This window comes from Nerophis lumbriciformis, linkage group LG20 (assembly GCF_033978685.3).
Source record: "Nerophis lumbriciformis linkage group LG20, RoL_Nlum_v2.1, whole genome shotgun sequence".
NCBI classification, from domain to species: domain Eukaryota; kingdom Metazoa; phylum Chordata; class Actinopteri; order Syngnathiformes; family Syngnathidae; genus Nerophis; species Nerophis lumbriciformis.
In genome coordinates this window covers 31,231,420-31,257,131 of record NC_084567.2, presented here as the reverse complement: position 1 = coordinate 31,257,131, position 25,712 = coordinate 31,231,420, and the positions used below count along the sequence as shown (strand labels likewise).

The window sequence follows — 25,712 nt, the reverse complement described above, 5'->3', positions numbered from 1 at the left end:
AGAAGTGGCATAAAACACGTCCTAGAAAGTCATACATGTAAACAAGCTACGGTGAGTTCAAGGACCGCCAAAATTATTAGGACAAAACGGCACTCGCCAAATACCATACTTGCCAACCTTGAGACCTCCGATTTCGGGAGGTGGGGGGTGAGGGTGGGGGGCGTGGTCGGGGGTGGGGGTGGGACGGGGGCGTGGTTGTGGGCGGGGGCGTGGTTAAGAGGGGAGGAGTATATTGACAGCTAGAATTCACCAAGTCAAGTATTTAATATATATATATATATATATATATATCCTGAAAATATGCAAACAAAACTGTGTTTAGATAATTGATACTTCAAACTTGCATAAATAAATATTAAGGAATATAACATAACTTGGCTTCTGAGAGCTTCAAAATGTAATGAATAAAATGCTAAAGTTGTTGATAAACAAGCAATTATTTTAATAATTAAATATGGTCATTTTAAATGAATTATATGGTCATTTTAAATGAATTATTATGATAATTAAAATTAATTATTTCAAATATGTTTATTTTAATGTATAATTCTATGGCTGGATGTAATAAGGGGTCAGAAAAAATACAAATAAAAACACAATTAATTTTGATGTTTTTAGCAAAATATAGTAAAAATGTATTTAGTTTTTTTTTGTAATTAATAAACATATTTATTTTTAGGTGAGATAAACATAATACAATTTATCTCTAGTCTGGATGATTTAGTTCTTGTCACCCTGTTGTCCTCCCGTCATAAAAAAAAAGGCTGTCCTCACTCAGGTCCGCATGGAGCTGGAGGGGGCGTGGCCTCCAGCTCCGGCTGAAAATCGGGAGATTTTCGGGAGAATATTTGTCCCGGGAGGTTTTCGGGAGAGGCGCTGAATTTCGGGAGTCTCCCGGAAAATTCGGGAGGGTTGGCAAGTATGCCAAATACTCGAATCAGTGAAGCATGTTTAATATAAACAATGTGCTTTATAACAATTAGGGAGGTTTGTCTCATGTTTGTCCTCCTACAGAAACCATTTTAAAACAAACCAAAAAAAAATTTCCCCTCATCTTTTTCCATTTTTCATACATTTTTGAAAAAGCTCCAGAGAGCCACTAGGGCGGCGCTAAAGAGCCGCATGCGGCTCTAGAGCCGCGGGTTGCCGACCCCTGGTCTAGCCGTTAAAAGTGAACTAGGGTCTGCAGAAATGGCACTTGATGATTTTCTTGAAAGCCCCCTGGAAGTCCTTGTTGAAGTAGGCGTAGATGATGGGGTTGAGCAGGGAGTTGGAGTAGCCCAGCCAGTTGAAGACGTCCGCCAGCCAGCGGGGCATGAAGCAGCGCGCCTGGCAGAAGGGCATGACCAGGGCCACGATGAAGAAGGGCAGCCAGCAGAGGATGAAGGTCCCGATGATGATGCCCAGCGTCTTCACCGTCTTGCGCTCCCGGGCCAGCGCGATCTTCCTCTTGGCCTCGGTGGCTTTCTCGTGTCTGCTCTCGAACAGCGGCACGGTGCTCGGCGTCCCCGGCAGGAGGTTGCCTCTCAGGCCGCTGTGCACCTCGATGATCTCCAGCGACTCCCCATCCTCGTGTTTCACCGCGCCGTTGACGCACGGCATGGGCCGGGGCTCCACGCTGCGCTTCCAGCTCTTACTCTGCGCCTCCCTGGGAGTCTTTTTGTGGAAGAGCGCCGGGGAAGACGACGCCAAACCGGAGTGCGCCACTTTCTTGGGTTCGCTTTTACGCACGGTTCTTCTGATGCGGAACCGCGCCGCTTTGAATATCCGCCCGTACAGAACCAGCATGAGCATCAACGGGATGTAAAAAGCCCCGAAAGTGGAATAAATAGTGTACCATAGGTCTTGTCGGATCTTGCACTGCTTGGGGTTCTTGCGGTCTTCTTCCAAGCTGTTCGCCGTGGAGCGCATAATCAACATGGGCGGCACGGAGATGGAGAACCCGACCAACCAAGTGACGCTGATCAGAACCGCGGCTCTCCGAGGCGTCCTCTTCTTCATGTACTCTATGGGCTCCGTGATGGCCCAGTAGCGGTCCAAGGCGATGGCGCACAGGTGCAGGATGGACGAGGTGCAGCATAGAACATCCAGCGAGATGAAGATGTCGCACGGGATCTGGCCCAGGGTCCACCTGTTCAGCACCTGGTACAGCGCCGCCATGGGCAGGACCAGCACCGACACCGTCAGGTCGGTGACGGCGAGGGAACCGATCAGGTAGTTGGCCACGTTCTGCAGGGAGCGCTCCAGCGCGATGGCCGCCACCACGCAGGCGTTGCCGAAGATTGCGCACAGGATGAGCGCGCTGAGGAGGACGGAGGTGATGACTTGGTAGCCCAGCTTCACCTCCTCCTCCTCCTCCTCCTCGGTGTTGTTGAGAGGGAGGTCGAAGGTGCCGTTTGCGTCCTCCATGCCGCGGGTTTGCGCTGGTTAGTCGGCCCAGAGCGCGCAGTCCCACCTTGGAGCGCGCATAGTCCAGTTTGAGGCGCACACTGCGGAGGGATGGAGGGCATTTATAGCAGTGCGTCACCGGCGTGTCAGGGTGTAAGGGGGTTCGGGGGAGGGAAGGGGAGGCCTTGTCTCTTTGCCATCCACATGTATTATCATCTACTGCAGTGTTTTTCAACCTTTTTCGAGCCAAGGCACATTTTTTTGTGTACACTGTAAAAAAAAAAAAAAATCCTATTTTTATTCAAGATTCAAGATGATTTATTGTCAATTCTTAACATGCACAAGACACATAAGAACTGAAAAGTATATTTTCGGCACAGTCCCACTAAGAGCAGATGTACGTTACAGGGAGACAAGACAAGACCGCCGACGGTGCAGCCATTTTCACGGCGTTCCTTAAAAAAAGGTGAGAAAAAGGTGATATTGGGAAAAGGGGGGGGGGGGGGGGGGGTTTCTTGTCTCTTTGCCATCCACATGTATTATCATCTACTGCAGTATTTTTCAACCTTTTTCGAGCCAAGGCACATTTTTTTGTGTACACTGTAAAAAAAAAAAAAGAAATCCTATTTTTATTCAAGATTCAAGATTCAAGATGATTTATTGTCAATTCTTAACATGCACAAGACACATAAGACCTGAAAAGTATATTTTCGGCACAGTCCCACTAAGAGAAGACGTACGTTACAGGGAGACAAGACAAGACCGCCGACGGTGCAGCCATTTTTACGGTGTTCCTTAAAAAAAGGTGAGAAAAAGGCGATATTGGGAAAAGGGGGGCGGGGGGGGGGGGGTCTTGTCTCTTTGCCATCCACATGTATTATCATCTACAGCAGTGTTTTTCAACATTTTTCAAGCCAAGGCACATTTTTTTGCGTACACTGTAAAAAAAAATAAAAAAATCCTATTTTTATTCAAGATTCAAGATTCAAGATGATTTATTGTCAATTCTTAACATGCACAAGACACATAAGACCTGAAAAGTATATTTTCGGCACAGTCCCACTAAGAGAAGACGTACGTTACAGGGAGACAAGACAAGACCGCCGACGGTGCAGCCATTTTTACGGCGCTCCTTAAAAAAAGGTGAGTAAAAAAATATAAGTCAAAGGCTGGATCCGCAAGAGGGGGTCCAGACTGAGTCCAAGGGAAAAAAAACCTCATTTGCAATGCAAACATAAACACGTTACATTTAGTCACAACAAACTCGCAACAGAGGGAGGGGGAGTTGGAGCAAACAAGCGGTGGTGAAGGCGGTGGTTGGGGAAGGGGCGGGTGCGTGCGTGTATGCCCAATCAACCTGGGTGTGATGTTGAAGTGTTTTTGTGGACTGGGGCCGATCTCAAAGTTCGACACCAGGTGCTTGTTGAGAAAAAGGGAGGTCAAAAGCGTCCGTCGTTGAGGAGTCCTCGGGGGAGTTTTTCAGAGCAGCCTGTTCCTGATAACACAGCGTCAAGGCCATTCGAGGGAGTCAAATCGTAGATTAGGATGTTGTTTTTCTTCGAGCAGACAGAAAACAATGACTTGCCTGCCCTATTGTCCATGCTGGTTTTCTCTCAAATTCAACTCAATTCTCCTTCTCAGCAAACTTCTCCATGATGTTATCCATCTTGTGATTCAGATCAGGAATCACCGCAGTCTGTGTTCCCACAGCCCGACCCAATCCTTCCATTGCGACGAAAAGCCTTTTGGCCCCTTGAGTGGCTGCCATCGTCTTCCGAATTTGACGATACACCAGAGCAATGCCCAGCCCACGGTTCCAATAGGTAGATGTCTTCCACGTCCTCGATGGAAAGGACTGAGAGGCACATGATTCTCCATTTATCCCAGGAGTCTCTCACGTACCCCGCAGCAATGGGTCTATCAGGGCAGCCAGGCTCCCCCGAACCTCTTTTCCTTGTCGAAAAGACTTTGTCAATTACATCGAGAGTCCAGCTGATCATGTCCATGTTTGATGTTTAGATTTGAGGACAGCGCAAAGAAAGAGGCTTCAAAAAAGTTCAGACAGACAAAACGAAGAGAGCAAGCTGGGAAGGAGGGAGCGGAGAAAAATGCGACCGCCCTCACCAGAGGCAAGACAGAAAAGTCTATGGTTAATTTGACACCCCTGTTTAATGGTTAATTTACTCTAAATTTCTACTGTAATTTTTCTATTTTTTTTAAATAGTTTATAAAACTTTAGAATTGAAGACATTATCTGTAAATAAACAATCCGCCTGTTATTTTAAGTAATATGCCGGCAATGACAAACTATGTATATTTCTTCTTTTTTTTTTTTTACAGAAAAATACCAAATTCATTTAACATAGCATTTTCTGTTTTCTTAAACTACTTTCAAATTCATGTAATATTACGATATTTTTCCGTAAAACGTTTCATGAACATTTCTGTAATTGTAATGTTTCTGATCATTATTTGGTTTACAATGTTTTACTTTAATTTTATGGTTTTTGTTTGGCAGCCGTAGCTGCCAGTATATGACCGTTTTTTTACAGAATTTTTTTTTTACAGTGTAGAAAAAAATCCGGATGCACACCACCAGCATAAATCATTAAAAAAACAAAACTCAGTTGACAGTAAAAAAGTCGTCGTCGCAATTGTTGGATATGACTTTAAACCAGACCTGGGCAAATTAAGGCCCGGGGGCCACATGCGGCCCGTTAAGCTTTTCAATCTGGCCCGCCGGACATTCCCGAAATCATTTTTTTAGATCTTTAAGATGGAAAGTGTAGCTGCCATTATGATGTGCAGTGATGTTTTCTATTGACCGTAAGTCTTGAACTATACAAAGTATTTCAATGCTTGGAATCTGCGCTTATGGATGATATACCAGTTACTATGGTCATCTAATTAGTTACTATGGTAATCTAATTAGTTACTATGGTCATCTAATTAGTTACTATGGTAATCTACGTCACAGCAGCTCAGACGAGGCACCAAGCAGTGTGGGTGGGGAGCGTTTCCACAGACGTGGAAGGAGATTTTCACAACAAAGTTCTAAAGCTTAGTGATATATCAGATATATCAGATTGTAGGTGGGTTTATTTTGTACCCTTCGCGTTCATATTTCACTGTTTGTTGCATTTTTGTTGCGTTTCACTTGATTGTAAAATATGTCGATCGAAAGGGGGTGTGACATTCATATTTTGTCAATATTCAGTGTTTTATCGTTCATAGAAAAATTTCAAATTCCATTACGTTTTTTAAGGCGGTCTGTCATAACGTTTTTATTATTCAATCAGACATTATTGTGAGGTTTTGTATTAGTGTTCCTAAAAATAGATACACCGGCCCCCAGACACATTTTTTTCTCTAAATGTGGCCCCCGAGTCAAAATAACTGCCCAGGCCTGGTTTAAACCATAACCAAGCATGCATCAATATAGCTAGGTGTACTGTCACCACCTGTCACATCACGCCATGACTTATTTTTAGTTTTTTTGCTGTTTTCCTGTGTGTAGTGTTTTAGTTCTTGTCTTGCGCTCCTATTTTGTTGGCTTTTTCTCTTTTTTTGGTATTTTCCTGTAGCAGTTTCATGTCTTCCTTTGAGCGATATTTCCCGCATCTACTTTGTTTTAGCAATCAAGACTATTTAAGTTGTTTGCTATCCTTCTTTGTGGGGACATTGTTGATTGTCATGACATGTTCGGATGTACATTGTCTTTGCTCCACAGTAAGTCTTTGCTGTTGTCCAGCATTCTGTTTTTGTTTACTTTGTAACCGGCCCGCAGGCCACAGCCGTCTGCTGCTGCTTTGCACACACCAATACTCCATCAGTGTTGGCGCTAGGAATTTTCCAAAATGGGATCCCAGGAACCCCATCAAGTCATAAAAATGGGGTCCCACAATACATTTTTGGGGTCCCACTTTTTTGTAAAACAAATGATAAATGTATGCATTATCCTGTTATATCTCACATTTTTTATTGTGTTTTGGAAAAAGGTTGTCAAAAACGTTACTTAATTAATTTAAAAAAAATAATACAAAAGAAAAAAAATGGTATGCATATGTAAATGTATTCAGTTATAAACATTCATTCACTTTCTTTTTTCCTTCATGTTCTATTTTTGGCCAAAGTAAGACAAAGAAAAAGATCTGAAGTTGTCTTTATTTTTTAGTTTTAATGCCATGATTTTAATAGTTTTTAATATAGTTTTTTTGCTGTTTTCCTGTGTGTCGTGTTTTAGTTCTTGTCTTGCGCTCCTATTTTGGTGGCTTTTTCTCTTTTTTTGGTATTTTCCTGTAGCAGTTTCATGTCTTCCTTTGAGCGATATTTCCCGCATCTACTTTGTTTTAGCAATCAAGACTATTTCAGTTGTTTTTATCCTTCTTTTTGGGGACATTGTTGATTGTCATGACATGTTCAAATGTACATTGTCTTTGCCCCACAGTAAGTCTTTGCTGTTGCCCAGCATTCTGTTTGTGTTTACTTTGTAGCCAGTTCAGTTTTCAGTTTTATTTTCGGGAGAATATTTGTCCCGGGAGGTTTTCGGGAGAGGCGCTGAATTTCGGGAGTCTCCCGGAAAATTCGGGAGGGTTGGCAAGTATGCCAAATACTCGAATCAGTGAAGCATGTTTAATATAAACAATGTGCTTTATAACAATTAGGGAGGTTTGTCTCATGTTTGTCCTCCTACAGAAACCATTTTAAAACAAAAACAAAAAAATTTTCCCCTCATCTTTTTCCATTTTTCATACATTTTTGAAAAAGCTCCAGAGAGCCACTAGGGCGGCGCTAAAGAGCCGCATGCGGCTCTAGAGCCGCGGGTTGCCGACCCCTGGTCTAGCCGTTAAAAGTGAACTAGGGTCTGCAGAAATGGCACTTGATGATTTTCTTGAAAGCCCCCTGGAAGTCCTTGTTGAAGTAGGCGTAGATGATGGGGTTGAGCAGGGAGTTGGAGTAGCCCAGCCAGTTGAAGACGTCCGCCAGCCAGCGGGGCATGAAGCAGCGCGCCTGGCAGAAGGGCATGACCAGGGCCACGATGAAGAAGGGCAGCCAGCAGAGGATGAAGGTCCCGATGATGATGCCCAGCGTCTTCACCGTCTTGCGCTCCCGGGCCAGCGCGATCTTCCTCTTGGCCTCGGTGGCTTTCTCGTGTCTGCTCTCGAACAGCGGCACGGTGCTCGGCGTCCCCGGCAGGAGGTTGCCTCTCAGGCCGCTGTGCACTTCAATGATTTCCAGCGACTCCCCATCCTCGTGTTTCACCGCGCCGTTGACGCACGGCATGGGCCGGGGCTCCACGCTGCGCTTCCAGCTCTTACTCTGCGCCTCCCTGGGAGTCTTTTTGTGGAAGAGCGCCGGGGAAGACGACGCTAAACCGGAGTGCGCCACTTTCTTGGGTTCGCTTTTACGCACGGTTCTTCTGATGCGGAACCGCGCCGCTTTGAATATCCGCCCGTACAGAACCAGCATGAGCATCAACGGGATGTAAAAAGCCCCGAAAGTGGAATAAATAGTGTACCATAGGTCTTGTCGGATCTTGCACTGCTTGGGGTTCTTGCGGTCTTCTTCCAAGCTGTTCGCCGTGGAGCGCATAATCAACATGGGCGGCACGGAGATGGAGAACCCGACCAACCAAGTGACGCTGATCAGAACCGCGGCTCTCCGAGGCGTCCTCTTCTTCATGTACTCTATGGGCTCCGTGATGGCCCAGTAGCGGTCCAAGGCGATGGCGCACAGGTGCAGGATGGACGAGGTGCAGCAGAGAACATCCAGCGAGATGAAGATGTCGCACGGGATCTGGCCCAGGGTCCACCTGTTCAGCACCTGGTACAGCGCCGCCATGGGCAGCACCAGCACCGACACCGTCAGGTCGGTGACGGCGAGGGAACCGATCAGGTAGTTGGCCACGTTCTGCAGGGAGCGCTCCAGCGCGATGGCCGCCACCACGCAGGCGTTGCCGAAGATTGCGCACAGGATGAGCGCGCTGAGGAGGACGGAGGTGATGACTTGGTAGCCCAGCTTCACCTCCTCCTCCTCCTCCTCCTCGGTGTTGTTGAGAGGGAGGTCGAAGGTGCCGTTTGCGTCCTCCATGCCGCGGGTTTGCGCTGGTTAGTCGGCCCAGAGCGCGCAGTCCCACCTTGGAGCGCGCATAGTCCAGTTTGAGGCGCACACTGCGGAGGGATGGAGGGCATTTATAGCAGTGCGTCACCGGCGTGTCAGGGTGTAAGGGGGTTCGGGGGAGGGAAGGGGAGGCCTTGTCTCTTTGCCATCCACATGTATTATCATCTACTGCAGTGTTTTTCAACCTTTTTCGAGCCAAGGCACATTTTTTTGTGTACACTGTAAAAAAAAAAAAAAATCCTATTTTTATTCAAGATTCAAGATGATTTATTGTCAATTCTTAACATGCACAAGACACATAAGAACTGAAAAGTATATTTTCGGCACAGTCCCACTAAGAGCAGATGTACGTTACAGGGAGACAAGACAAGACCGCCGACGGTGCAGCCATTTTCACGGCGTTCCTTAAAAAAAGGTGAGAAAAAGGTGATATTGGGAAAAGGGGGGGGGGGGGGGGGTGTTTCTTGTCTCTTTGCCATCCACATGTATTATCATCTACTGCAGTATTTTTCAACCTTTTTCGAGCCAAGGCACATTTTTTTGTGTACACTGTAAAAAAAAAAAAAGAAATCCTATTTTTATTCAAGATTCAAGATTCAAGATGATTTATTGTCAATTCTTAACATGCACAAGACACATAAGACCTGAAAAGTATATTTTCGGCACAGTCCCACTAAGAGAAGACGTACGTTACAGGGAGACAAGACAAGACCGCCGACGGTGCAGCCATTTTTACGGTGTTCCTTAAAAAAAGGTGAGAAAAAGGCGATATTGGGAAAAGGGGGGCGGGGGGGGGGGGGGTCTTGTCTCTTTGCCATCCACATGTATTATCATCTACAGCAGTGTTTTTCAACATTTTTCAAGCCAAGGCACATTTTTTTGCGTACACTGTAAAAAAAAATAAAAAAATCCTATTTTTATTCAAGATTCAAGATTCAAGATGATTTATTGTCAATTCTTAACATGCACAAGACACATAAGACCTGAAAAGTATATTTTCGGCACAGTCCCACTAAGAGAAGACGTACGTTACAGGGAGACAAGACAAGACCGCCGACGGTGCAGCCATTTTTACGGCGCTCCTTAAAAAAAGGTGAGTAAAAAAATATAAGTCAAAGGCTGGATCCGCAAGAGGGGGTCCAGACTGAGTCCAAGGGAAAAAAAACCTCATTTGCAATGCAAACATAAACACGTTACATTTAGTCACAACAAACTCGCAACAGAGGGAGGGGGAGTTGGAGCAAACAAGCGGTGGTGAAGGCGGTGGTTGGGGAAGGGGCGGGTGCGTGCGTGTATGCCCAATCAACCTGGGTGTGATGTTGAAGTGTTTTTGTGGACTGGGGCCGATCTCAAAGTTCGACACCAGGTGCTTGTTGAGAAAAAGGGAGGTCAAAAGCGTCCGTCGTTGAGGAGTCCTCGGGGGAGTTTTTCAGAGCAGCCTGTTCCTGATAACACAGCGTCAAGGCCATTCGAGGGAGTCAAATCGTAGATTAGGATGTTGTTTTTCTTCGAGCAGACAGAAAACAATGACTTGCCTGCCCTATTGTCCATGCTGGTTTTCTCTCAAATTCAACTCAATTCTCCTTCTCAGCAAACTTCTCCATGATGTTATCCATCTTGTGATTCAGATCAGGAATCACCGCAGTCTGTGTTCCCACAGCCCGACCCAATCCTTCCATTGCGACGAAAAGCCTTTTGGCCCCTTGAGTGGCTGCCATCGTCTTCCGAATTTGACGATACACCAGAGCAATGCCCAGCCCACGGTTCCAATAGGTAGATGTCTTCCACGTCCTCGATGGAAAGGACTGAGAGGCACATGATTCTCCATTTATCCCAGGAGTCTCTCACGTACCCCGCAGCAATGGGTCTATCAGGGCAGCCAGGCTCCCCCGAACCTCTTTTCCTTGTCGAAAAGACTTTGTCAATTACATCGAGAGTCCAGCTGATCATGTCCATGTTTGATGTTTAGATTTGAGGACAGCGCAAAGAAAGAGGCTTCAAAAAAGTTCAGACAGACAAAACGAAGAGAGCAAGCTGGGAAGGAGGGAGCGGAGAAAAATGCGACCGCCCTCACCAGAGGCAAGACAGAAAAGTCTATGGTTAATTTGACACCCCTGTTTAATGGTTAATTTACTCTAAATTTCTACTGTAATTTTTCTATTTTTTTTAAATAGTTTATAAAACTTTAGAATTGAAGACATTATCTGTAAATAAACAATCCGCCTGTTATTTTAAGTAATATGCCGGCAATGACAAACTATGTATATTTCTTCTTTTTTTTTTTTTACAGAAAAATACCAAATTCATTTAACATAGCATTTTCTGTTTTCTTAAACTACTTTCAAATTCATGTAATATTACGATATTTTTCCGTAAAACGTTTCATGAACATTTCTGTAATTGTAATGTTTCTGATCATTATTTGGTTTACAATGTTTTACTTTAATTTTATGGTTTTTGTTTGGCAGCCGTAGCTGCCAGTATATGACCGTTTTTTTACAGAATTTTTTTTTTACAGTGTAGAAAAAAATCCGGATGCACACCACCAGCATAAATCATTAAAAAAACAAAACTCAGTTGACAGTAAAAAAGTCGTCGTCGCAATTGTTGGATATGACTTTAAACCAGACCTGGGCAAATTAAGGCCCGGGGGCCACATGCGGCCCGTTAAGCTTTTCAATCTGGCCCGCCGGACATTCCCGAAATCATTTTTTTAGATCTTTAAGATGGAAAGTGTAGCTGCCATTATGATGTGCAGTGATGTTTTCTATTGACCGTAAGTCTTGAACTATACAAAGTATTTCAATGCTTGGAATCTGCGCTTATGGATGATATACCAGTTACTATGGTCATCTAATTAGTTACTATGGTAATCTAATTAGTTACTATGGTCATCTAATTAGTTACTATGGTAATCTACGTCACAGCAGCTCAGACGAGGCACCAAGCAGTGTGGGTGGGGAGCGTTTCCACAGACGTGGAAGGAGATTTTCACAACAAAGTTCTAAAGCTTAGTGATATATCAGATATATCAGATTGTAGGTGGGTTTATTTTGTACCCTTCGCGTTCATATTTCACTGTTTGTTGCATTTTTGTTGCGTTTCACTTGATTGTAAAATATGTCGATCGAAAGGGGGTGTGACATTCATATTTTGTCAATATTCAGTGTTTTATCGTTCATAGAAAAATTTCAAATTCCATTACGTTTTTTAAGGCGGTCTGTCATAACGTTTTTATTATTCAATCAGACATTATTGTGAGGTTTTGTATTAGTGTTCCTAAAAATAGATACACCGGCCCCCAGACACATTTTTTTCTCTAAATGTGGCCCCCGAGTCAAAATAACTGCCCAGGCCTGGTTTAAACCATAACCAAGCATGCATCAATATAGCTAGGTGTACTGTCACCACCTGTCACATCACGCCATGACTTATTTTTAGTTTTTTTGCTGTTTTCCTGTGTGTAGTGTTTTAGTTCTTGTCTTGCGCTCCTATTTTGTTGGCTTTTTCTCTTTTTTTGGTATTTTCCTGTAGCAGTTTCATGTCTTCCTTTGAGCGATATTTCCCGCATCTACTTTGTTTTAGCAATCAAGACTATTTAAGTTGTTTGCTATCCTTCTTTGTGGGGACATTGTTGATTGTCATGACATGTTCGGATGTACATTGTCTTTGCTCCACAGTAAGTCTTTGCTGTTGTCCAGCATTCTGTTTTTGTTTACTTTGTAACCGGCCCGCAGGCCACAGCCGTCTGCTGCTGCTTTGCACACACCAATACTCCATCAGTGTTGGCGCTAGGAATTTTCCAAAATGGGATCCCAGGAACCCCATCAAGTCATAAAAATGGGGTCCCACAATACATTTTTGGGGTCCCACTTTTTTGTAAAACAAATGATAAATGTATGCATTATCCTGTTATATCTCACATTTTTTATTGTGTTTTGGAAAAAGGTTGTCAAAAACGTTACTTAATTAATTTAAAAAAAATAATACAAAAGAAAAAAAATGGTATGCATATGTAAATGTATTCAGTTATAAACATTCATTCACTTTCTTTTTTCCTTCATGTTCTATTTTTGGCCAAAGTAAGACAAAGAAAAAGATCTGAAGTTGTCTTTATTTTTTAGTTTTAATGCCATGATTTTAATAGTTTTTAATATAGTTTTTTTGCTGTTTTCCTGTGTGTCGTGTTTTAGTTCTTGTCTTGCGCTCCTATTTTGGTGGCTTTTTCTCTTTTTTTGGTATTTTCCTGTAGCAGTTTCATGTCTTCCTTTGAGCGATATTTCCCGCATCTACTTTGTTTTAGCAATCAAGACTATTTCAGTTGTTTTTATCCTTCTTTTTGGGGACATTGTTGATTGTCATGACATGTTCAAATGTACATTGTCTTTGCTCCACAGTAAGTCTTTGCTGTTGCCCAGCATTCTGTTTGTGTTTACTTTGTAGCCAGTTCAGTTTTAGTTTTGTTCTGCATAGCCTTCCTTAAGCTTCAATGCCTTTTCTTAGGGGCACTCACTTTTTGTTTATTTTTGGTTTAAGCATTAGACACCTTTTTTACCTGCACCCTGCCTCCCGCTGTTTCCGACATCAACAAAGCAATTAGCTACTGGCTGCCACCTACTGATATGGATTGATTGAAACTTTTATTAGTAGATTGCACAGTACAGTACATATTCTGTACAATTGACCACTAAATGTTTTTGAACTTGTTTAAGTCGGGGTCCACGTTAATCAATTCATGGTAAGTGAAAGAGTATTACATGGTTACTCTGCCGAGCTCGAGACAGCACCGACACTCAACAACACATAATTTGCAGACTATAATTACTGGTTTGCAAAAAATATTTTTAACCCAAATAGGTGAAATTACATAATCTCCCACGGCACACCAGACTGTATCTCACGGCACACTAGTGTGTCGTGGCACAGTGGTTGAAAAACGACACAATATGTTACTGCATAAGTCAGCAGGTTAATGTCTTTGTTTGTTTACTTACTACTAAAAGACAAGTTGTCTAGTATGTTCACTATTTTATTTAAGGACTTAACTGCAATAATAAACATATGTTTAATGTACCCTAAGGTTTTTTGTTAAAATAAAGCCAATAATGCAATTTTTTGTGGTCCCCTTTATTTAGAAAAGTACCGAAAAGTACCGAAAAATACCAAAATAATTTTAGTACCGGTACCAAAATATTGGTATTGTTACAACACTAGTCCTATGTTTCAAAGTCAAGGCCCGCGGGCCGGATCTGGAACGCAAATTATTTATTTATGGCCCCCGGGTGTTACGGATCATACACCTGCCGCCTCTCACTCTGCTGTGCACTACGTTGAGCGCACCTTGGGACACGCCCAATCAACACACCTGACAGTGATGAGAACCCTGCCTTCTTCAGCCAGTGCATCTTACGTTCCAGTGCCAGAACATAGCTACTTGTACTTGTACAGTAAGCCTCACACGTCTCTCACTTCCTTGCTCACGTGCTTCCTCGCTCTTTGTGTTTCCCCTCCGTCGAGCTCACTGTGTCTTGTCTTGTGTCGTCATCCAGCAACCCTTCGTCATCCCCTGGTTTCCAGCTGTGTGTCTCGTCTCCCTGGATCCCCTCTGGACTCTCTGCTGCTTCCCTGGATCTCGACCTCGCGCCTGCCTATGGAGTGGACCACGACGCCTCGCTCCAGCCCCTGACCTCCTGCCTGTCCCTGGACCTCCGAGCCTGCCCTGCACTTTCTGGACTTCCGCACCGACACGCACCTTCAACACACAAAGTCACACCTTATACATATGGTTTAAAACCCCACTTAAAACATATTTGTATATTTCGATAAACATGCTGCAAGTTAACGACGTCCCTGTCTTCGTGCCGTCTCCTTCTCCCACTGTACCGTTACACCGGAATAATATTTGATTAGTATTAGAACCGGCCCGCAGGCCACAGACGCAGGGACCCCATCAAGTCATAAAAATGGGGTCCCACAGTACATTTTTGGAGTCCCACTTTTTTGTAAGCGTTTTGAAAACAAATGATAAATGTATGCTTCATATTGTTATATCTCACATTCTATTGTGGAGGTCTTCCTCCTCCGGGTTCGTCGGACCACCAATCAACGACATGTCAGGCTCTTCCAGGTTTACAAAAGGGTTTTATTTTACAATAAAACGTGCAAAGTCTTTTGGATGCTTTTCAGCAGCTGTCTTTTCTCAAGTGAGCACACGAATGGTTTTTCTCCAGTGTCGTGTCTCGGTCTCGGTCTCGCTAGCGCTCGGCTTCGCTCTCCACCATCAACAACCATCAACAACCCCCTTCTCCTTCCAGACTGCTGCCTTTAACAGAGCGACAAGTGATCAGACAAACACTCTCAGTTGGGTCATCTACGCACCTGTCGCTAATCTGGCACATCCCGCCTTGCTGCAGGTCCGCAGGTCGCGCCCCCCCCCCCCCCCCCCCCCCCACATCTATATTGTGTTTTGGAAAAAGATTGTCAAAAACGTTACTTAATTCATTTAAAATAATACAAAAGAATGCACATTTTAATGCATATGTATATGTATTCGGTTATAAACATTCATTCACTTTCTTCTTTCCTTCATGGATCTAAACTTTACCGCTGCTGGTATTTTTTCTATATTTTTATTGTAACATTTTCAGAATGTGTTTGTTCTATTTTTGGCCAAAGCAAGACATAGAAACAAATCTGAAGTTGTCTTTATTTTTTAGTTTTAATGCCATGATTTTAATAGTCGGGCCCTCATGTGCACATATTTTCCTCCATGCGGCCCCTGAGCTAAAATGAGTTTCACACCCATGGTTTAAGTGATCCCCATGTCGATCATATCCAAGTATCTGCAGTATCGGGTCGAATCTGTATTATTATTTTTTTTAAATACTTTTCTATTTTTCTGCATGGTTTTTGGTTGTTATGTTACTATACAGGGGTGTCAAACTCATTTTAGCTCAGGGGCCACATGGAAGGAAAATCTGTGCACACTCGGGATGGACTTATAAAATCATGGCATTAACACTAAAAAAATAAAGACAATCTCAGATTGTTTTCTTTGTCTTACTTTGGTCAAAAAATAGAACAAACACATTCTGGAAATATTACAATAAAAATATAGAAAAAAATACCGGAAGCGGTAAAGTTTAGATCCAGGAAGGAAAGAAGAAAGTGAATGAATGTTTATAACTAAATACATTTATATATGCATAAAAATGTGTTTTCTTTTTTTAATGAATTAAGTAACGTTTATGACAACCTTTTTCCAAAACACAATATAGAATGTGAGATATAACAGGATAAAGCATACATTTATCATTTGTTTTCAAAACGGTTACAAAAAAGTGGGACCGCAAAAATTTACTGTGGGACCCCATTTTTATGACTTGATGGGGTCCACCCATTTTGAAAATGCCTTGCGCCAACACTGATGGGGTATTGGTGCGTGCGAAACAGCAGCAGGCGGCTGTGGCCTGCGGGCCGGTTCTAATACTAATCAAATATCAGCCCGGGGGCCATAGATCATTCATTCGCAGGCCGGATCTGGCCCGGGGGCCTTGACTTTGACACCCCTGGTTTAAGTGATCCCGATGTCGCTTCATATTCATACCTGTAGTATCTGCAGTATCAGGTCGAATCAGAACTTTTTTTTTAAAGTCCTTTTCTATGTTTCTGTGTGGTTTTCGGTTGTTATTTTACATTGTTTATACATATTGGTATTGTGTTTACAAACCCAGAAGGGAAAGTCTATATGCACACATGAGGGTTTTGAGGATAAAAGCCAAATCATTTCGATTAAAACCAAGACTAGTTTTTAATTTTGTTGACCTAATTTGTCGACTTAATTTTGTGCAAAAACATGTATGAAATAAAAGTGAATTATTTTGTGTTTTTGTTGAAATTATTTTTGAATAGTCATTCATTGCAAAATCTAATATTTTGAAAAAAACATTTTTTTTCATTTTATTTTTATTGACATCCCAGCATCAGACATTCCTATCCATTACATCATATATCTGTTGTCTGCCCTAAATGTATTCTTATTTATTTTTTGTTTATTTAATTGATGTATTTGTAGGCACTATGTGTTTTTGCTGTTTCTTTCTTTTTTTGGGGGGGGGGGGGTATGGATGGGATACAAACAAAAAATATTTTGATATTTTGAACATTTCAAGTAAAAGCACTGTATCATTAGCTGCAACATTGTTCCATCATTTACACTGTAACAAAAGTCATTGTAAAATCATGTTTGTGACGGTCTCAAGCCGTCGCGCGGGTTCCCAGGACCACCAAGGAAGGACATGGTTGAGCAGAATTTACTTTGTTTATTTTTCCCAATAAACCTTAGTGCACTTCGCTTTTCAGCTGCTCCGTCTGCCGCTCGCTCTTCCGCATCGTGCGTCGTCGCCTCTCTTGCGCTCTCCGTCTCTCTCGCTCAGCGTCAGCTCCCCTCCGGCTCCTTCTCGTCTCCCTTTTATACAGTGCAAGAGGATTTAATTGTGTTCCGCTGGGCGCTCCACGCACCTGGTGCTGATTGCGGCATCGCTCCCGGCGCGCCCCGCCTCGCTGCTCGCTCGCCGTCCACGCCTCCTCGCCGCCATCTAGGGGCGGGCTCCGGTGTGCCCTGCCTCGCAGTCGGACTGCCGGCCCCGTCTCTCCACAATGATATTTCAGTCATTTACTTTAACAGCAACACTTAGATTTTATGGTTAATTACAATAAAGTTACAATACGCTGTAATTGCACAATTGTATTTGTATTGTTAATCATTCTCTCAGTTTAACAGCATACCGCCATGAACAAGAGTGTGCAACAGCAGTAACCCACAACCACTGACCTTTATACCGGTCTGTGACGCATTTGCTTGTTTACCGCACAGAAACATTAAATAATTGATAAACAACTGCATTTTCTCTGACTTCACTTCCACCTGTCCCACTAGAACACACCAATAAGCTTGTTAATAAATAATAAATGTATAATAGGAATCACCATTTGTTATGTTTGTTATGTCTTGGTTACATGCGGGACAATGCACATTGATGAACATATAATTTGTAAATTGTATAGCCAAAGGCTAACTTTCATCGGCAGTCCTCGGCAGCTGTTTTAATGACATTCAGACTTTACTTAAATCAATAACGGAGCAGCATCTTCTCATCCGTGGCTCACATGGCTCACAAGTGCAACAACAACGCCAGAAATGTGTCCCGTGAAAAACCGTCCGACCGGAACTCTCTAATAACTAAAGTTCCTTGGGTGAATAATGTAAACTCACTACACCGGTATGTTTTAGCGCTTTCATGGCGAGTTTACTGACTGATATAAGTAAGAACTTTACACTACTTTATATTAGAAATGGCAACAGCGGAGGATGAATGTCCCATAACAAGAAGACAGAGAAAAAGAAGAAGCTTATCGACTATGGGTTGGCACGGACTACACATTTTGGGGACTTATGCAGATCCCAAATACAGATCAGCAGGTACCATAAAGAAAGAAAAGTTGCTTTTGCATATGTGGAGGGGGGGTGTGGCCTGCGGGCCTGCAGCGAAGCGGGGTGTGCCAGGACCGGCCTCGAAGTCAGCGACAGGTGCGTGGATGGCCCACCTGGGCCTTGTTATCTAATCACCTGTCGCTCTGTATAAGCAGCAACCGGGAGGAGAGATGAGGTTTGAGCTGGGGGAGAGCGACAGCAAGACGGACAGTCACAGACAGACACTTGCGGAAAAGCAACAAAGAGACTTTATTTGGAAAAATAAATCTGTATTGTGAACCTGAACCGGGCTCTCATGTCGGTGTGTGGTGGTCCAAAGAACCCACTGGGGTACAACCTCCACAGCATAATATTGCGAAACAAAATGCCAGATAATGTCTTATCTTATACACACACCATAATAATACTTGTATGTTGAAGCACAGTACAATCCATCAAGCGGTGCGGCTTCATAGCTTACCAAAGTTGCACTAAAACGTTTTGATAGATTTTTGAGTGCCGTGTGTAACATTTTATATTTTCAATGGAACATAAAAATTTTTGCCGTTGCTTACTTGAGTCATATTGTCTGGTTCAAACACCGATGACATCTATTAAACAGACAAGAAGCAAGGAATTACACAGAGACAGGATTCAATTTAGCTCAATGAGGAGAAACGTCTGGGCTGTACTCTTGCACAGTCTTCCACCACGCTGTGACGAAAGGAGTGCACGCCTCCTCTTTTATTTGGACTTTCCGTGATTACATGGCAACAGCTGTTTCTAAGGGGAGAGGGGGTCGTAAACAGCCGTTGCCCTCGGTCACAAAACAGTTCAAAGAACAGATGCCTGGAGCTTGCGTCAGGTCCTGCTTCCTCTCCGCTTTGTAGATCTTGGGTCAAGACAAGATCTTCCTGTGCATTACAATAGGTCAAAGAAACCGACACCTTCATGTCACTTCCCATCGTACACAGTGGAGTTTTACTAGCCTTTTGCTTGGTAAGATCAAAGACAGCTTTTGTTTTCATGGAAACAAGTGTTTTGTGATAACTTACATACAACTATTCTGACACATATTGCATTTCACACGTATTTCTTATGTGTGACTGCCATCTACCGGTCACACTTATCATTTCGACATGTACCGGCCTATAATTATTTGCCTCTTCCGGGTCTTTTCCTGGTTTGCATATTGGAATTATTACAGCTTCTTTCCACTCAGCTGGTAATTTCCCTTCTCCATATATCCTATTATATCATTTTAAAACCACTTTTTTGCCGATGTTACCTACGTTTTTGATCACCTGGTAGCTCACCCGGTCTTTTCCCGGGGTCATATTTTTAACCTGTTTCAATATTCGAACCATATCATTCAAAGAAAATGTCATAAATATAGTGTTTCTAAGGCCATTATTGTTATCTTCAGTCATTTCTCCAATATTTCAATTACTGGTCTTCCACTTGTAATCACCTGACCAATTGATCTGCCGTTTCTTCTCTCTTTTTGTTGTTCTTCATTTCTCAAATGATCACTGCTGTGCACTCTAACAAATGTTTTTTGCTAAAAGTTCTGCCGCTTCTTTATTTTCCACCACACACTGTGTCCCTTCTTTCGTCACATTATTTTTATGTTCACCTCTGATCCCTGACATGTTCTTGATCGTTCCCCACACCTAATGGTAGTAGTAGCTATATTTATCGATTCACAAAATGTTCTCCAATATTCTTTTTTTCGTCTTTTTAATAACCCGACCAACACTGGTGGCTCAGACTCAACTTAAATTAACCTAATTGCTAAGAGAAAGCAGGTGCGGGGAAAAGTGCTCAAAGGCAGGTGTAAAACTGCTGCAGGAAAGGAGAAAGCAGGAAGTGAAAAACCACAAAATAAGAGCGCAAGACAGGAACTAAAACAACACAGAAAAATATCAAGTAACTCAGGATAAGGCATGATCTGATACAACAGTGAGAACAATAAGATGATCTCATTTTCAGTAGGTTCAAAATGTTCAACTTCTTAGTACTTTAACACTTTTAGTTTGAACAGTTTCTTTAACAGAATTATATTATGATCATATTTGACTTATTTGCTTGATTTTCTCCATAAATGTATTCCTCATACTGATAAACTAAAGGTATTGAACGCAATAGTTTCTAATTACATTTTACTCTGAAGTTATGGTTCTCCTCTTTTGTTGAGAATAATTGTTATAGAAACACTACTGAAAGACAATTTGGAAAAACTAAAAAGAGGTTCTTAAGGATAAACAACGTTTATCAACCAGCTATTGCAAGGAATTTAGGGATTTCACCATCTACGGTTCGTAATATTATCAAAAGGTTCAGAGAATCTGGAGAAATCACTGCACGTAAGCGATGATATCACGGACATTCGATCCCTCAGGCGGTACTGCATTAAAAAGCGACATCAGTGTGTAAAGGATATCACCACATGGGCTCAGGAACACCTCAAAAAAGTGCAAGTGCAAGTTAAAACTCTACTATGCAAAGCCAAAGCCATTTATCAACAACACCCAGAAACGCCGCCGGCTTCACTGGGCTCGAGCTCATCTAAGATGGACTGATGCAAAGTGGAAACGTGTTCTGTGGTCTGACGAGTCCACATTTCAAATTGTTTTTGGAAACTGTGGACATTGTGTCCTCCTGAACAAAGAGGGAAAGAACCATCCGGACTGTTATAGGCACACAGTTCAAAAGCCAGCATCTGTGATGGTATGGGGGTGTATGGGTAATTTACACATCTGTGAAGGCAGCATTAATGCTGAAATGTACATACAGGTTTTGGAGCAACATATGTTGCCATCCAAGCAACGTTATCATGGACGCCCCTGCTTATTTCAGCAAGACAATGCCAAGCCACATTCTGCACGAGTTACAACAGCGTGGCTTCATAGTAAAAGAGTGCGGGTACTAGACTGGCCTGCCTGTAGTCCAGACTTGTCTCCCATTTAAAATGTATGGCGCAATATGAAGTGTAAAATACGACAACAGAGACCCCGGACTGTTGAACAACTTAAGCTGTACATCAAGCAAGAATGGGAAAGAATTCCACCTGAAAAGCTTCAAAAATTGGTCTCCTCAGTTCCCAAATGTTTACTGAGTGTTGTTAAAAGGAAAGGCCATGTAACACAGTGGTAAAAATGCCCCTCTGCCAACTTTTTTGGAATGTGTTGCTGCCATTAAATTCGAAGTTAATGATTATTTGGAGGGGAAAAAACATGTTTCTCAGTTCGAACATTACATATCTTGTCTTTGCAGTCTATTCAATTGAATATAAGTTGAAAATAATTTGCAAATCGTTGTATTCAGTTTTTATTTACCATTTACACAACGTGCCAACTTCACTGGTTTTGGTTTTTGTACATGTGTGGCCCCTTTAAATGAATGCACATGCAGTGAAGTTTATCAGATGTGACAAAGCCCTTAAAAAGGAATTGTCACAAGAAGGTCTTGAGGGCTGGGGTGATAAATCACTTTGGGTGCCCCGTAGTCAGCTTATCTTTTTACTTTCAGGAGATAGGAGGTATGTAGAAAGGGTTGACAGAAGTTGGCACTTTGCCAATGTCTCCTTCACACTGTATGCTTTTGATCTCACGGATACATGTAGCTGGTTCTCTGATACAGGACCAGGCATTGCCAACACCCACTCAGTCAACTGGATCCTGGATTTCCAAGATTTCGCTTTGCGCTTGTATTACTTATGTGTTTACGACCTGGAAAGCTTGTGATATTATACACCAGCAGAATTGAGCACAAAGTCAACATTTGGAGTGGTAAAGTTAAGGTAAACATGGGAACTGCAGGATCTCAGTCCATTACGGAGAAGCGTGATCCTAATAATTTTCTTGTGGTCCCCACGAGATCATAAGCAAGCATATCCTTTGTAATTCTGAGTAGTTCCTTGACATCCAGTGACATCTTGTATGGAGAGCGAGTCTTATGTCTGGTCTGTATCTTTGGATCTCAAATGCAGTTAAAGAGGCAACAAATAAGTCTTTAGAAATTCACGGAGCAAAGCAAGCAACACATACAAATAACAGTGCAGACTTGTAACCAAACGAAAAGTGAAACGCCAACACAAGAGTACGTAGGCCAAAGTAGTGCGCAGTTATGATGCAAGCAGGTGGTATTTTCCGGATTATAAGCAGCGCCCCCCGCGACCCCAAAGGGAATAAGCGGTAGAAAATGGATGGATGGATAAGCCGCTAATTATTTCCAGTGCTTTGAACCCTGAGTCTTAAAAAACGCTCACGGCCAGAATGTTTTGTATTCAACAAATAGTTTTCATAAAACACAGACAGGGACACTGAAAAGGTGTGTTATTGTTTGTGCCATAGAGCCATCTTTTTTCTCTCTGGCACTCATCGAGGGTGGACGCTCCCCTTTCCTCTCCCTTATCTCTCCTGCTTGCTTCTTTGTCTTGTCTTAACTTTTTTTTTGCCTCTTTTTGCATTGCTCTCCAAATCAACATTGGAACTAATTAACTGGCCTCAACGAAATTGACAAGATCTTGGGTTTAGGGCAGGGGTCGGCAACCTTTACCAGTCAAAGAGCCATTTTGACCAGTTTCACAAATTATAGAAATCAATGGGAGCCGGAATTTTTTTTTTGAAATTTTAAATGAAATAACACTGCATACGAAGTTGTTTTTTTTTGCATTGTGCTATGTATTACTAGGGGTCTCAGACACGCTGCCCACACCTTTATGTGGAATTTGACAGCTGGTGCGGCACGCAGGTTTTATTTAAAGGCGCTTGTCAGCGTCATGCGTGCCGTGATGGTACAGCATATAGCACCCACTACAGTCAGCGTGCCTGATCAGTCACACGTTGTATGGGGTTTCCGCTTTGCTCACGTAGGTAACAGCAAGGCATACTTGGTCAACAACCACACAGCTCACACTGATGGTGGCGGTATAAAAAACAACAACTTTAACACTCTTACTAATAATGCACCACACTGTGAACCCACACCAAACAAGAATGACAAACAGGACAAATACCCAGAATCCCATGCAGCCCTAACTCTTCCGTGATACATTATATACCCCCCCCGCTACCAAACCCCGCCCACCTCAACCGACGCAAAGAGGGATGGGGGCGGGGTTTGGTGGTAGCATGGGTGTATAATGTAGCCCGGAAGAGTCAGGGCTGCATGGGATTCTGGGTGTTTGTTCTGTTGTGTTTATGTTGTGTTAAGGTGCAGATGTTCTCCCGAAATGTGTTTGTCATTCTTGTTTGGTTTTGGTTCAAAGTGTGGCGCATTATTAGTAAGTGTTAAAGTTGTTTTATATGACCACCGTCAGTGTAACCTGTGTGGCTGTTGACCAAGTATGCCTTGCTGTCACGTACGTGTGCAAGCTAAAGATGTATATTGTTTAACAAGTGTTGGGCTGGCACTATGTTAATACAGATTGTAAAGGGCGCCAAATGTTGTACCATCATGGCACGCCCTTATTATAGCCGTAAGGGTGAAAATCTGTGAATATTAATCCCGGGAGTTTTCTGCGAGAGGCACTGAAATCCGGAAGTCTCATGGGAAAATTGGGGGGTTCAGCAAGTAAGCTGCTGAGCCGCATCAGAGTGATCAAAGAGCCGCATGCGGCTCCGGAGCCGCGGGTTGCCAACCCCTGGTTTAGGGGAACCTGCTTGTCATGACGGAGCGGTTGTTGCTGGACACACGACGGACTCTTGGGAGAAGAAGGAGTGCCGCGTGCCTGGCGACCTTTTTTATCCACCTGTTCGGAATTATGACAACAGGACATCTGCTGATTGGAGTAAGTGTTGCTCTGATTTGTGGACAAATTGGAAGTTGCTGGCAGTCTTCAAAGTACCCCAAAGCTGCCACAAATGATTGGAGGATGCGGGAAGAACTGTGGACACTTGTGATTTTGGATCACATCGGACCGTCTGCCCCGCAGGATTTTGAGGACGAGTCATAGACAATTTAGAGTGAAAAGCACATTTTTATTTTCACTCGTATACAAAACTTCTTCTAACTTGGATTGTTTCCCTGGCTTCGAGACTCTCCTGAAGGACAGTGCGGGAAAGACACAACAAACTCTCTTCTTGTCTCTCATGGACACACACCTATTGTTGTTGGCTTTGGACTTATCGGCTGCATGACATTAAGGCCGCGGAACAGAGACACGCAGCAGGCTTACACACATACATGCATCCACAAAAATATACGCCACACACACATACCCCACCCCCAAATCCCATGCCCTCGACGCAAGTCCAATAGGGGTGATGGAAGGATGGACAGCGCCTGAGAGCTGCAGCCTGCCACCATGACCCCCCACTCCCTCCCCTCTGTTGCTAGATATCTTGAGATGTACGTTGTAATATGTATATGTGCTTTGCTATGGAGGTTTTTTCCCACTCCAGACTGGGCCCCCTTAGGAACCCAGTCTAGATTGTAATTTTTTACTCATCCTTCCCCAGCGTTTACCTTTTTCCTATCTTTTACGGGGCGCCTTGTGGCGACCCATCAGCGTTCCTGTTCTGTAACCCTGTACACTGTTTGTTTGTCTAATCTTGAACGGGTTTGTGCTGAAAACAAAGTTTTGCTGTACTTATGCAATGACAATAAAGACCTATCCTATCCTATCTTATCCCACCTTTGTCTTTCCATGTTGTCCATTTAATCACAGTTTTATTAATAGTTATATTAGGATTGTACCAAAGCGGTTGATTCACAGATGTAATTGGGTTGATTCCAAGTATTTTCTGACACAGTTTTAGAATGTTAAAACTTCCTCAATTCCTTAGGTATGTTTTTAATGTAATATAAACGCCACACATCAATGTCCAAATTCATTAAAGGGGAACATTATCACAATTTCAGAATGGTTAAAACCATTAAAAATCAGTTCCCAGTGGCTTATTATATTTTTCGAAGTTTTTTTCAAAATGTTACCCATCACGCAATATCCCTAAAAAAAGCTTCAAAGTGCCTGATTTTAACCATCGTTATAAACACCCGTCCATTTTCCTGTGACGTCACATAGTGAAGCCAACACAAACAAACATGGCGGAAAGAACAGCAAGCTATAGCGACATTAGCTCGGATTCAGACTCGGATATCAGCGGCTTAAGCGATTCAACAGATTACGAATGTATTGAAACGAATGGTTGTAGTGTGGAGGCAGGTAGCGAAAACGAAATTGAAGAAGAAACTGAAGCTATTGAGCCATATCGGTTTGAACCGTATGCAAGCGAAACCGACGAAAACGACACGACAGCCAGCGACACGGGAGAAAGCAAGGACAAATTTGGCGATCGCCTTCCAACCAACGATTGGCATGTGTTTGTTTGGCATTAAAGGAAACTAACAACTATGAACTAGGTTTACAGCATATGAAATACATTTGGCGACAACATGCACTTTGAGAGTGCAGACAGCCCAATTTTCATCAATTAATATATTCTGTAGACATACCCTCATCCGCGCTCTTTTCCTGAAAGCTGATCTGTCCAGTTTTGGAGTTGATGTCAGCAGGCCAGGTAAGCTAGGGTCGATAGGGGGTTTAGCTCGCTCGTCTGCGGGAACAAACTGCCGCCATTGCTTGCCGTGCTACCGAGGGCCTTTGTCCCTGAATTGCTCACACACTCCGGCAGATTCAATGGGGGTATGGCGGCAGATTTCTTTGACTTTATCGTTGGAAATGCATCTGCTTTGAGTGTCGCGGGATATCCACACATTCTTGCCA

At 43.0% G+C, this 25,712-nt stretch overlaps 2 protein-coding genes across 2 annotated transcripts; both read right to left on the bottom strand.

The window, feature by feature from the left end:
• Positions 1–1,176: 1,176 nt before the first annotated feature.
• LOC140679639 (5-hydroxytryptamine receptor 1A-beta-like) lies at positions 1,177–2,409 on the bottom strand. Its single transcript, XM_072915475.1, has one exon. The coding sequence runs from the start codon at positions 2,407–2,409 to the stop codon at positions 1,177–1,179; it is 1,233 nt and encodes a 410-aa protein (XP_072771576.1).
• Positions 2,410–7,245: 4,836 nt separating this feature from the next.
• Positions 7,246–8,478, bottom strand: LOC133619805 (5-hydroxytryptamine receptor 1A-beta-like). Its single transcript, XM_061981066.2, has one exon. The coding sequence runs from the start codon at positions 8,476–8,478 to the stop codon at positions 7,246–7,248; it is 1,233 nt and encodes a 410-aa protein (XP_061837050.1).
• Positions 8,479–25,712: the final 17,234 nt, after the last annotated feature.

Excerpts from the sequence above, each read along its gene's own strand:
- LOC133619805 (XM_061981066.2), bottom strand. The coding sequence starts at position 8,478 with ATGGAGGACGCAAACGGCACCTTCGACCTCCCTCTCAACAACACCGAG.
- LOC140679639 (XM_072915475.1), bottom strand. The coding sequence starts at position 2,409 with ATGGAGGACGCAAACGGCACCTTCGACCTCCCTCTCAACAACACCGAG.